Raw genomic sequence first — 13,051 nt, forward strand, 5'->3', positions numbered from 1 at the left:
CGCTGAGCTAGTCTGACCCATTTCTCTGCCCTTGTTGGGTCAGCTAAATTAATAGATTATGCATTAGAGCAATAAATAGTAAGTTAAATATTACCCATTGCAGAAAGGGCAACAGGTTATCAAACAAAGAAAGAGTTGATAGTCCTGTGTAAAGAAGGCAGTCATTCCTCCTTAATGGAAAAAAACGGCTAGAGTTTCTTGGGCAACAAAATAATACAAGGTGACTAACGGCAACTTAAGTGGATGGCATATCTTACAAGAACCGACAGGAAAACAGGGGACATTTGACTGTGTTACATCTGTTCATTTGCCTCAGCAGAACATGATGGGAGTTACCCAGAGGTCTCCAGTATGGCTTTATGCGCAATGTACACATTTCCTCTTTTGTCTCCAAAAAAGTGCAGACATATGTTGAGGTTCTCATTTATTGGCAGCTGCTGAATTCACCCACGTTCCCACTCTTGACTTGAGCTGTTACAGTGAGTGCAAGTGGGCTGTTGGGCATAGGGGCGATCACAGCAGAGCCTAATCCTCTCCTTATCCAATGTCCATGGATGCAACCTTCCAACAGAGTCCATTGGATAACAATCAGGAGTGGGAATCTTGGTGTTGTCCCTTTCACGGGCTGGAAAATGCTGGAATCAATTGCATTACTGCGATTAAAATCAGCTAACACACAAATGTCGAAACTGTTGTTTTGTAGGCATTATAGCAAAGTCCCACAAACATCAATGAAATGAATGACCAGTTAATCTATTTTGTTCCTGTTGGCTGAGGGATGAATGTTGGGTAGTACACTGGGAGAATTACTACTCTTTTTTGAAACAGTCCACCTGAACAGTAGAAGGGTCCAGGGTTTAATATCTCATCTGAAAGGCAACACCTCTGACAATGCAGCATTCCCTCAATGCATCATTGAAGTGCAATCCTAGATTATGTGCTCGAGTCCTGGACTGGAGCTTAAAGCTTTATGAACCAGTGGTGTGATTTTTACCAATAAGCCAATATCTACGCTTGACATAAGAGCATATTTCAAATGCACAAAATATCCTTTTGACATATCTAATTGAGCAGTGCATCGCTCTTGCAGCTAATGGTGTCAATTGAACCCCCTCAATTAAAGTAAAACCAAGTAGCGCACTCCTGGGCATTCAGTAACGGATATGTTTCAACATCCGCGTGGCTAAACAGCTAAATGTTATATCCAGCAGTGAAGCAGTTAATTTATCTTGTGATGTACACGTGGCAATACTATTTTGTGGTTTTGATAAGACTGTTTTTAACCCAATTTGCAAATATATTTATGATTGCTTTATCAGTTATAAGGCTAATCTTTAATAATACAACACTTAACATGGTTTATTTTAATACAACTTATATTAATTAAGTGCCTTTTAAGTTGAAGAGTGTCCTTAATAAAAGGGATTGTGTTTGAGATAAACTAACCATGAGTACATTAATATTTACTTCTCATGTTGAATGATCTTATCTGGGTCCTCGTGACAATGGAATAGGTTGGTCTGAGCGAGTATAAATGTTGCTGCATAGACCCCAAACTTTAAGTTCCGAAGAGTGTCTGAACCAATTCAACGGACAAGATGAAGTGGCTACTCATCACGCTCGCTTGCATTCAGCTCTCTGAATGTTTATTCAAGTAGGAAATCATCTGATTTTTGGCTAAATTTTGGAGAATATATTTCTTTGATGAAAAAATTAATGAAATATCTTCCTTGTGTGCGTTTGGAGCCCCCACGGCTGTAACTGCAAGAAAAAGAGGGCTGGTGTCCAGCAACTCCCTGTCATGGGTCAGACTTGGATGTGGTAGTGAATGTTGATAAGCACCTGTGGAACCATATTACAGTAAAGAGCCAACATCTTTAGGAAAGGAGAGGAGCGGGGAAAAGTGACAAAGAAAAAGGATTCTGTAGTTACATTTTTAACTTCATTACCTAAGGTTAAGAGATAGAAAGAATAATTTGTCAGCAAGGAACATTAAAAGTTGATGAAATTTCAAACTTACTTCTTATCTTTACAGAGTGCCCTTGATTAAGGGTAAACCTGTCCGTCAAGTTCTTCAGGAGAAGGGACTTCTTGAGGACTTCCTCAAGAATCATCCATATGATCCCTGTTCCAAATTTGAAGGACCCTCCCAATCCCTGGGATCAACTGAACCATTGATTAACTTCCTGGATGTAAGTAATCTGTGAGTTTTGTAAACAAAAGTTGGAAAATATTAATATATTTATATTAAACTTACATTTATTGCAGCTATCGCCTATAATTTGTATTCTGCTCAGAGCTAGGTATTATTCAAAGGTAAAAATTCATTAGCAGATAGTTTGTGCTGATATAATTTAAATATAAGACAGCATGGTCAAAACGCTCAACATCATCTCAACCATGAAATACATTATCAGTATAATACATAGAAATAGAGTGATTTCTTCTTCTTACTCATTATCTCTCTTCAATTTAAATGGCCTGTAGACTTCTGATTCTGTACCACGTGATTTCAAAAGCAGTGATCGGGGGATTTACCATTACTGATGGATACAGAGGAATATTAACCTAATATCACATGGGTATATTCCCACTTGATACATTGTGGACATTTTGTTTTTGCTGACAGTTGTCGTACTATGGAGCAATCAGCATTGGGAATCCACCACAGAGCTTCACCGTCATCTTTGATACTGGCTCATCCAATCTTTGGGTTCCATCAATTTACTGTTCCCAACGACCATGCAGTAAGTAAATTTTACCCTGCTGTTAAACAAGCTTATGCTCTTGACTTTCCTAATCGTTAGAGGGCTATTGCTAATCCCAACCGATAGTTAAGCAGTAAACTGAACAAAGTCAACAATCAACAATGAAGACACATTCTCCATAATGCTGTGTCTGGTTGAAGTTTAAGGTTAAATTAGATTTAGGTTTAAGCTTAAATTCACTGAGTAGGCTAACAAGAGGACAGTTGACCGTACCTGGCCCAACATGTAGTATCTTCCTTCACACAGACACATATACACTCACAAACCATACTCTGACACACTCACACACATATACACTTCCACAAAGCCAGCCCCCCACCCCAACACACCCACCCCACCCCAACACACCCACACCCCACCGCAACCCCCCCCCCCCCACAATACACACACACACACACACACACACACATTTTCTTTCAGGCTCCCTTAAAAAAAAAATCCATGCAAGTTCCTGATCCTCTTCATGCACCTGGGTCTCCCTCCAAGAAAATGGCAACCAGTAATACACTTATGAGGCTACAGAAAATTGGATGGGATGCTTGGTAACAAAAATAAATTATTTCTTCAATGTGACAATTTAGATTATTTTTTGGCACAAATATTTGAACCAGCATTGGATTAAATGCTGAAACCTTTATAATAATTTGATGAAATGGATGTTTCTTTGCAGTGGACCATCACCGATTCAACCCAAAAAAGTCCTCAACATATCAGTCAAATGACCAGTCCTTATCTATCCAGTATGGCACAGGCAGCATGACTGGTATACTGGGATATGACACTGTCAGAGTAAGTAGACTGTGATCCTCATCAAGTAAATCAAATCCCGTAACAGTGATAATTGCTTTCCAAAAGTTACAGGTTCAAGTCAAAGATACAAAGATTTTGGAATCAAACATAATGAGTTGGATCAGTTGAAAAGCCAGACAGTTGAGTGGATGTCTAATGATGATGTAGCAGAGGGTATCGCGAGCTGCAAGTTGATGATTTGAAATAAAAGATTTATTTATAAAATATATAAAATATAAATATAAAATGTAAGATCGACTTTCATAAATTTATTGACAGAACTCCTTTTTGTTGGAGCATCATAGAAATTTCATGAAAATACTCTCTTGATCTAACCATTCAGTTGAACTCAGACCTTTACGCTTATTTGTGTTGTATGTGGGATATGACAGCCTTTGCTCAGTGGTAGCACTGAGTCAGCAGATCGTGGATTCAAGCCCACTTGAGCACATCATCCAGACTGAGAGTGATGTACTGTTGGAGGTATCATCTTTCGGATGAGACGAAAGTTCTCAGGATGGATGTAAATGATCCCAAGGTACTATTCAAAGAAACGCAGGACAGCTCTCCCACTGTCCTGGCCAACATTTATCCCTCAACCATCACTACCAAAAAAAAGTATGATTGGTCATCTATCTCATTGCTGTAATTGCTTGGCTGTGAAGTGTTTTGGGACATCCTAAGGTGCTATATAAATGCAAATTTGTTCTCTTTCATTAAATTCTGATTTTAGATACAAAGAGAAAAATAAAAGTACGAGAAGAATATTTAACAAATAGTGTAGAATCACCATAAAAAATTAAATTTAAGAAAGCATGATTTAAACAGATGAATAAAAGGGAATGTTACTAATGTTCTCCTGATTTTTATCCTGATTTTATCCGCTGGATAATTAACTCCAAACTTGGCTCTTCTGCAATAGTTTTAGAGGTGAGTTTTATATTGATAGGAGGTACACTAGAAATTGTGAAGTTAACTGGAGAAAAGCAAACTTCAATTCTTGCCTCCCAACTCTACAACTAAAATCTCTTGTAAGTACCAAAGAACTGAAATCATGGGGTCACTTCCAAATTACTTGCACTTTGCAACAAAAGGGCATCAAATTGACCACGAGATGGAACTATCAATGGCAGGAGGTTGTGAAAAACCTACTCGCCATGTGTGATCAATTTATGAAGAGGATGTCATCATGTCATGAAATTTGAAGTTCGAGTCTAAACATCTGTGGTCTAAACTGTTTGTACATAGTTACATATCATAGGGGCAGTCAGCATGGTTTCAAAAGCAAGAGACAAATCCCCACCAACTTATTAAAACTATTGGAGAAGAGCCAAGTTTGGAGTTAATTATCCAGCGGATATAATTCACTGGATAAGATTTTGGTTAATTCCTCATGATTTATCACATTATCTTGTTTTTCTAGCTTTCAAACGTAGCTATCAGCAACCAAGAATTTGGTTTAAGTGAGACCGAACCAGGCAGTTTCTTTACCTACAGTAAATTCGATGGAATTCTGGGCTTGGGCTATGCATCTCTTGCAGCATCAGGTGCCACGACTGTGTTTGATAACATGATGTCTCAACAATTGGTGCAGAAGCCCCTCTTCGCTGTGTACCTATCCAGGTAAACATTTCGTATGTCTTTGTTTCTCCATCTTATAACCCCTAAATGAAGCAGGTACTGTTTTTTTATGCTTTCACCCAAAAAAACTCAGCTTGACTCAGTTGGTAACACTTTTACCTCTGTGTCCGAAGGTCTTGGCTTCAATCCTACTGCAAAATTTCAGCACATACTCCAGGCTGATGAGTCAGTGTGGTATTGACATTGTCGGACATACTCTGCAGTTTTAAGAATGTACGGCATTATTAGAGGTATTGTCTTTCTGACGAGATGTTAAATTGAAGCCCCGCCTACCTGTTCAGGTGGGTGTAAAAGGTCCCAAGGTATTACTAAGTGTCCTGTCCAACGGAAATCCCTCAATCTATTTGTGGCACTCTGCTGTGTACAAACCGACTGCTGCATTTATCTATAGAACAGTGACTATACTTCAAAAGCATTCATTGGTTGAGGAGCACTTTGAGCCATCCTGAGGATGTGAAAGGCACTACATAAATGCAAGAGCTTTCTATCAAAGTTATTCGTTTTCAAACCTTGCATCCCTTCTCTGGTGCTATCAGCCCAATTTAGAATTGAATCCAATAGGATCCCGAAGGACACAGATTAAATCCTGTATAATTTATTTAAAAGGCATAGTTGCTTTATTTGAGCAGATAGAATCCTATTGGATGGTATGAGTTTCCTGGAGTATTTATGGCAAGGATACTGACACGTTGCAATTAATTACTTTTAATTACTGATTTGGAAAAATGATGATTTAGATACAATATCCAATGGGCAGTGACATCACCAAGTGCTAAACCTCTAAACCAGAAATATTTCAATGTGAATGAAATTGTTTCTTTGTCTCTGAACTTTTTTAAAAAATCTATGTTTTACAGAGAGGATGGTCAGTCCGGAAGTGAAGTTGTATTTGGTGGAATTGATCCAAACCACTACACCGGTCAAATTAACTGGGTTCCCGTCACTCGTGAAGCCTATTGGCAAATCCTCATTGACCAGTGAGTGATTTTCCCATCTACAACTGGGATACTTCTGAAAGTGGCGTTCGACAAATCAACCACAGCAAAAGATAAAACTTTTATTGAGACAATGTGCTGAGGATGTCACTATTAATATTTTTCAGGTGCAAGCATTTGTGGAAGGCTGATTACAGTAGAGAGCTCATTCACTGTATTTCAGTCTTGCAATCAATGTTTAATCCAATGGTTTGAAAATAAGTAGCCAGAGGCGACATGAGGATGCATTTTATCATACGAGTGAGTTGTAATGATCTGGAATTCACTGCCTGAATGGGTGGTGGAAGCAGATTCAACAGTAACTTTCAAAAGGGAACTGGATAAATACTTGAAGGAAAAACATTTACATGGCTATGGGGAAAGAGCAGGGGAATGGGTCTAATTGGATAGCTGTTTCAAAGAGCCAGCACAGGCATGATGGGCTGAATGGCCTCCTCCTGTGCTGTACGTACTCTGATACTATGATACCATGAAGTACATATATTTTACTTGAAGAGCTTTTTGTCAATAGCGACCATATGAAAATTCTGTTGGTCGTGAAAGGCCAAAGATCATGTTAATTGAATTCAACTCTCATTCATAAAATGAGGGCAAGTGTCTGTCTGTGGCACCCGTAACCTTATACTGTATTGGCATTTTTGTTATCTTATTGATTGGACAGGGGCAACTGCACCTGACATATGGGCCTGTGGTTGTCCTGCAATTTTACACACAATGGCGTCCAAGTGTGCCACCTATTGGTGGGACTATTGGATCTTTACAAACCACTCTTGGTCGGTTCACAGCTGTGCCCATGAATGAGGTTTCCCATCACACTGTCAGCAAGTGGGAAATGGGGCACCTGTTCTTGGCATCATTGGACCAACAGGCATTAGTGCCAGTGGACGGTAGAACTTGATACTGTCTGCTTCGCTACTGAAAACTGATTTTACCAAACTATGTTGAAACATACAAGCTAAAAGAAATGAAGGATTGAAATACTGAGTCTGTTTTAAAAATGTCAGTTGTGTCAGCATTTACTGAAGATATAACGTATATCATAGCTGATTAGGAACCCCAGCTTGGTATTACTTGTTCAATTGGTCTAATAAGTGTAGTTTTTTTAGATCTTTGACTAACTCTTGATCCAATTATCTCCCTCAGAGTAACAATTAATGGCCAGGTTGTGGCTTGCGATGGAGGTTGTCCTGCCATTGTTGATACTGGCACTTCTCTTCTTGTTGGTTCCAGCTCAGCCATCGACACAATTCAGCAGTATATTGGAGCAACTCCAAATTCCTATGGCCAGGTAGAGATGCCATGTTACAGTATCTGGTGCAGTGAAGGATTGTCTGAGAGTGCATCAATGATTGTTTCACACTGTAGCCTGTCGCAGACAATTTCAGAATTTAAGTACTTACAAAGTGGAAATTGATATATTTTAATAATATTGCAATTTCTCATATATAATTGGCTCTGCAAAAATTCCCTCAGCCTCTTTGGGGGTATTAAATTACATTCCATACAAATGAGGCAACAATCACTGTAGCACAGATGTACGGCCCCAGAAATGCTTGGAGTTGCATCACCATTTGTTGCAAGTGCAAGGTAAAGAATCTTTACATATTTGAGTCTATTCACTCAAGGACAAAAAATAGTGCTGGAATAGGCCACAGTGTCAACTCAAGAAATCCACAACCTACAATCCTATTATTGCTTTAACATTTAGATGAGCTCTAATATTTAGAAAGGTTTAGTGTGTTGTTGCTTAATTTATCTTAAATATATTCTGGTAACTGGCAATGTTCCTCGATAACAATTTTCTTTCAGCTTGCGTGTTTTTTCCAATTTCACCTCACATTAATTCCAATAGTGATTAACTAGTAATTCCATTTAATTATAGATGATTTATTGTAAATCCCTAAGCTGAAACAATCACTAAAAACTGTTGCTATTTTCTTCCAGTACTCCATAAACTGTAACAATATCAACAGCATGCCCGATGTGGTTTTCACCATCAATGGAGTTGACTATCCTCTTCCTGCCAAAGCATACACGTTGAAGGTATGTGTTGATGTCTTTATTGCAATATATCCTTTTAATTACAGTCTTATAACAGATACAATTTTTGGATGGGAGCTTATTTTTGTTTATTTGCCATTGTCAACCACTTTTGACATTTAAGTTTGTGCCATTTTCTGTGGGGCTGCCAATTTTCTCTCTCTGTCTGAAGAGGAAAGAGAGAAAGAGCACAGAGTCTCTCCTCTGACCCCTTCCCTCGCTCTGTGTGTTGATGCTTCACTTGGTGAGCTGCCAATCAAAGTTAGCATCTTGCACAAGAATCCACCTGCTTGGTGTGGAAGCTTCTGGTACTGGTATTGCCCATTTACCTTGATGGCCATATTGAATTGGAAGCCATTTCCGCAGCAAGCTGCAAACTGCTCTGGAATTTGCTCAATATTTTCTCATTGTCACAGCACTGACACAAGGTGCAGAAGTAAACAGTTACACCCCTTGTCCCATTTCCTTTTGGAATACTCATTAACATTTCCAACAATTTTCAAAAGATATAAAGGAGTAATTGTTCAGAGATTAATCAAACATGCTGTAGAGATCACTCAAGGAGATAGACAAATGACCCAGTATTAATTGTTCCCCCTTTTCTTACAGTACACTTACAGCGACCAAGTCAGCTGCACAAGTGGTTTTGGCGGCTCTGGTGGATACCTCTGGATTCTGGGAGATGTGTTCATTGGAGAATATTACTCCATTTTCGACAGTGGCAACAATCGTGTGGGCTTGGCTAAGGCTGTCTAATTTATTCATCTATATTCTCATTGAAAGCTCACCCTGATTCCCATTTTCATGTTGACTTAACCCGTCACCTGATTCCCCAGTGCAGCAATTGACACCTGGCTGCCCAGTGTAATAGATGAAGTCATCATATCTTGGATGACTAAAAACAAAGATACACCGTTGACTGCTTGGCTGTGTGTTGGTGCTCAGCAGTGCTGTCCACTAAGTTACAACTGAAAGGCAATGAAAAATTAAATAAATGTCTTGTCAGGGTGGGCTTTTAAAGGAACAGTCTTCGATCACTAGTTCTGGATTGGAAATGAGAATGTTGATATAGTCTAATTATATCTCCTCTTTGATTGTGTAGCACTTTTACTCAGTTCTTTCTTGGTTTGGACATTCAGCTGTGATATATTATTGGTGCAGTGCTTCACTCCAGAGCCATACACATTTCTGTTGAAGGTGGATGACCTCTGCAGTGAAACCTGATTTGATGTAAATGTGATCCTAACATCACACAGCTGGTTTTTCTATCCTTTGGAATCTCTTTATTAGTGTAGTTCCTAAAATTGCTCAATAAAATAGAATCATGAAATGCACACTCCTGGATTTCCTGTCTCTTTTTTCTTTCATGTCTGTGTGCGGGGAGGGCACCTCAATTCATTTTCACATTTGCATTGATTGATGCTGTGGTTAACTCATTTAGGCAGTTTCAAAACTCAGGCAGGAATTTCCAGATCAGGTGGGAAGTGGTTGTTGAATGATGTTCTCAGAACTTTGATCAGGAGGTCATGGAGTCTAGCTTTGGCTGTAATTGAGGTGTCGGTTTAATTCAGATACAAGTCCCCATTGATTCAAGATGGTGGACCTCGTTTCCATTTTGGATTGAAATTCAATGGACCCTGGCCTAGAATTTCCAAAATGGCCAGCAATGTTTCCCAAATTTCCAAAAGACAAGTTAATGTTTCAGATTACTTTCTTGAAGTATTCACTGGTAATGTCTATAGTACGATAGCCTCCAACCCAATAATCCAATTGTACTTATGGACTTCGACATTAACGAGATGGAAGCTCTGGACAGACTAATGTGCTCAAAATAATCAAATCACATGGTACCAAAAGATCCAAGGCATGAGATTTATGAAGTACTGACGGTCATCATGAAAGATCCCACTGGGTTGGAAACAAGGCTGATTTATCCCCATATTCAGTAAAGGTGACAATTCTAACTTGAGAAACTACAGATGGTCTTACATCAATAGCAGATCATATAATGCAACTGGTTATCAAGAACAAACTTGAGAATTACCTGTCTGATAACCTAGTAAATAATAACCAACACAGTTTCAGTCAGGGAAGATCCTGTTTACTTGCTATTAGCAAAGCTTGATTGTATTTTATTTCCTATCAAATACAAAAATGAAAATGACAGACAGGAAAAGATGAACTGATCCATCCAGCCTGCTCCATGCAGTTGTGATACCATATACATCATGATACAGACACATTCTACCTACCTGGAGAGTTGTAATATCTCGGGGGAGGCAAAAGAAACAATTAAAAACAGGCCAATTGGGGATATAAAATATGGAAAATTCTACTCCGGTCCTTTTAGGTGATCAAATCTAATCCAGGAGATCACATTGATCCTGATTTATATTATAGGGTATGTACCTCTTGTATGAGGTGATCTCCACCCCAGCCACAAACCAGTCCAGCTCTCTCTTGAAGAATTCAGCGATTCAGCTTTCACCGCATGAGCTGGCAGCCTGTTCCACAAGTCTCTTGGCAAAGAAGAACTGCCTAACATCTAATCCAGTTTGCCCTTACATAACTTGTAAGTGTGACCCCAAGACCCCCTAAACTATCCAGTTTAAATAATTGGTCCACATAAGCACAATCTAGTCCCTTCAATATTTTTTATACACCTCAATCAAATCTTCCTGAGTCCACATTTTTCTAAATTTTACAGCCCAAGCTCTTTCAGCCTTTCTGGATAACTACGGAGTTTTAAACTGGGGATTAATCTTGTGTCCCTCCTCTGCACCCTTTTCAAAGCTCACAATAAGAGGAAAGTAAAACTGTAACTGTAACACTGAAGAGTTATTTGGTATTGAAGTGACAGAAAGTTCTGGCAATAACAAAAACAACTTGCATTTGTATAGTGCCTTTAATGTGATAAACTGTCCTAAGGTGGTTCACATCAGACAGAGATGGACCAAATGGTAAAGGATTTAGGATGAACTAGCCAAAAGCAAGGTCAAAAATTTGAGGAGGTTTTTAAAGGCAGAGAGGGAGGTAGCAAGGCAAAGAGGTTTAGGGAGGTAATTAAGAGGGTGGGTAAGCCAGCTAACATCTCCAGCATCAAGTGTATATAACCAGTATTGGGGAGTTGGGGGAGGTGGCGGTGGCTACACAACAGCACAGAGTTAGAGGATCATAGGATGCAAGTATGGCATGTAGGGCTGAAGGAGGGGCATGGAGGGATTTGTAAATTAGGACAAGCATTTTGAATTTCATGCATTGGGATTCAGTGGAGGTCAACAGGGACACAGATGCATAAGACAGTGGTGGCAGAGTTTGGCAAGTTGGAGTTTGTATAGAGAGTTCAGGAGGCTGGTGAGAAGGCCCTTCGAGAAGATGAATCTTAAATAAGGGTTTCACCAACGGAGGGCTCAGAAAGGGGTAAAAGCAAGCAAATTTGCAGAGGAGTTACATAAGAACATAAGAAATAGGAGCAGGAGTAGGCCAATCGGCCCCTTGAGCCTGCTCCGCCATTCAATAAGATCATGGCTGATCTGGTCCTAACCTCAAATCTAAAATCATGTCCAATTTCCTGCCCGCTCCCCGTAACCCCTAATTCCCTTTACTTCTAGGAAACTGTCTATTTCTGTTTTAAATTTATTTAATGATGTAGCGTCCACAGCTTCCTGGGGCAGCAAATTCCACAGACCTACCACGCTCTGAGTGAAGAAGTTTCTCCTCATCTCAGTTTTGAAAGAGCAGCCCCTTATTCTAAGATTATGCCCCCTCGTTCTAGTTTCACCCATCCTTGGGAACATCCTTACCGCATCCACCCGATCAAGCCCCTTCACAATCTTATATGTTTCAATAAGATCGCCTCTCATTCTTCTGAACTCCAATGAGTAGAGTCCCAATCTACTCAACCTCTCCTCATATGTCCGCCCCCTCATCCCCGGGATTAACCGAGTGAACCTTCTTTGTAGTGCCTCGAGAGCAAGTATGTCTTTTCTTAAGTATGGACACCAAAACTGTATGCAGTATTCCAGGTGCGTTCTCACTAATACCTTATATAACTGCAGCAATACCTCCCTGTTTTTATATTCTATCCCCCTAGCAATAAAGCCATTGAGATAATAACTTGCTCTCTGATTTTTCCTGCCAAAGTGCATAACCTCACATTTTCCAATATTGTATTGCATCTACCAAATCTCCGCCCACTCAACCAGCCTGTCTATATCCCCTTGTAGGTTTTTTATGTCCTCCTCACTCTCTACTTTCCCTCCCATCTTTGTATCATCTGCAAACTTTGATATGTTACACTCGGTCCCTTCCTCCAAATCGTTAATATAGATTGTAAAGAGTTGGGGACCCAGCACCAACCCCTGCGGAACACCACTGGCTACTGGTTGCCAGTCTGAGAATGTACCATTTATCCCAACTCTCTGCTTCCTGTTAGATAACCAATCCTCCACCCATGCCAGAATATTACCCCCAATCCAGTGATTCTTTATCTTGAGCAATAATCTTTTATGTGGCACCTTGTCGAATGCCTTCTGGAAGTCTAAATACACTACATCCACGGGTTCCCCTTTATCCACTCTGTACGTTATATCCTCAAAGAACTCAAGCAAATTTGTCAGACATGACTTCCCCTTCATAAAGCCATGCTGACTTTGTCCTATTAAATTATGTTTATCCAAATGTTCCGCTACTGTCTCCTTAATAATAGACTCCAAAATTTTACCCACCACAGATGTTAGGCTAACTGGTCTATAATTTCCAGCCTTCTGCCTAATACCCTTTTTAAATAACGGTGTTACATTAGCAGTTTTCCAATCT

The 13,051-nt window shown here is 39.6% G+C and overlaps 1 protein-coding gene and 1 long non-coding RNA gene across 2 annotated transcripts in view; one reads left to right on the forward strand and one right to left on the reverse strand.

Moving 5' to 3' along the window:
* Nucleotides 1–13,051, reverse strand: part of LOC137344545 (uncharacterized) — a 59,780-nt gene that overhangs the window by 7,340 nt on the left and 39,389 nt on the right. Inside the window, exon 5 of the long non-coding RNA XR_010968380.1 lies at nucleotides 2,021–2,201. This is a non-coding gene — a long non-coding RNA (uncharacterized lncRNA). The remainder of the gene's footprint in view (nucleotides 1–2,020; nucleotides 2,202–13,051) is intronic.
* On the forward strand, nucleotides 1,574–9,017 carry LOC137344543 (pepsin A-like). Its single transcript, XM_068007590.1, has 9 exons — nucleotides 1,574–1,654; nucleotides 2,036–2,192; nucleotides 2,630–2,747; nucleotides 3,439–3,557; nucleotides 4,981–5,180; nucleotides 6,056–6,175; nucleotides 7,337–7,481; nucleotides 8,138–8,236; nucleotides 8,843–9,017. Exons 1-9 carry the CDS (start codon nucleotides 1,599–1,601, stop codon nucleotides 8,987–8,989), a joined length of 1,161 nt encoding a protein of 386 aa, XP_067863691.1. The 5' UTR covers nucleotides 1,574–1,598; the 3' UTR covers nucleotides 8,990–9,017.

This window comes from Heptranchias perlo, chromosome 27, assembly GCF_035084215.1.
Source record: "Heptranchias perlo isolate sHepPer1 chromosome 27, sHepPer1.hap1, whole genome shotgun sequence".
Lineage (NCBI taxonomy): Eukaryota > Metazoa > Chordata > Chondrichthyes > Hexanchiformes > Hexanchidae > Heptranchias > Heptranchias perlo.

Bases quoted from the DNA above. Each gene is read 5' to 3' on its own strand.
- LOC137344543 (XM_068007590.1), top strand. From the start codon at position 1,599: ATGAAGTGGCTACTCATCACGCTCGCTTGCATTCAGCTCTCTGAATGT. The intron at 6,176-7,336 runs GTGAGTGATTTT...TATCTCCCTCAG, and splicing joins TGGCAAATCCTCATTGACCA to AGTAACAATTAATGGCCAGG. The intron at 7,482-8,137 runs GTAGAGATGCCA...ATTTTCTTCCAG, and splicing joins CTCCAAATTCCTATGGCCAG to TACTCCATAAACTGTAACAA.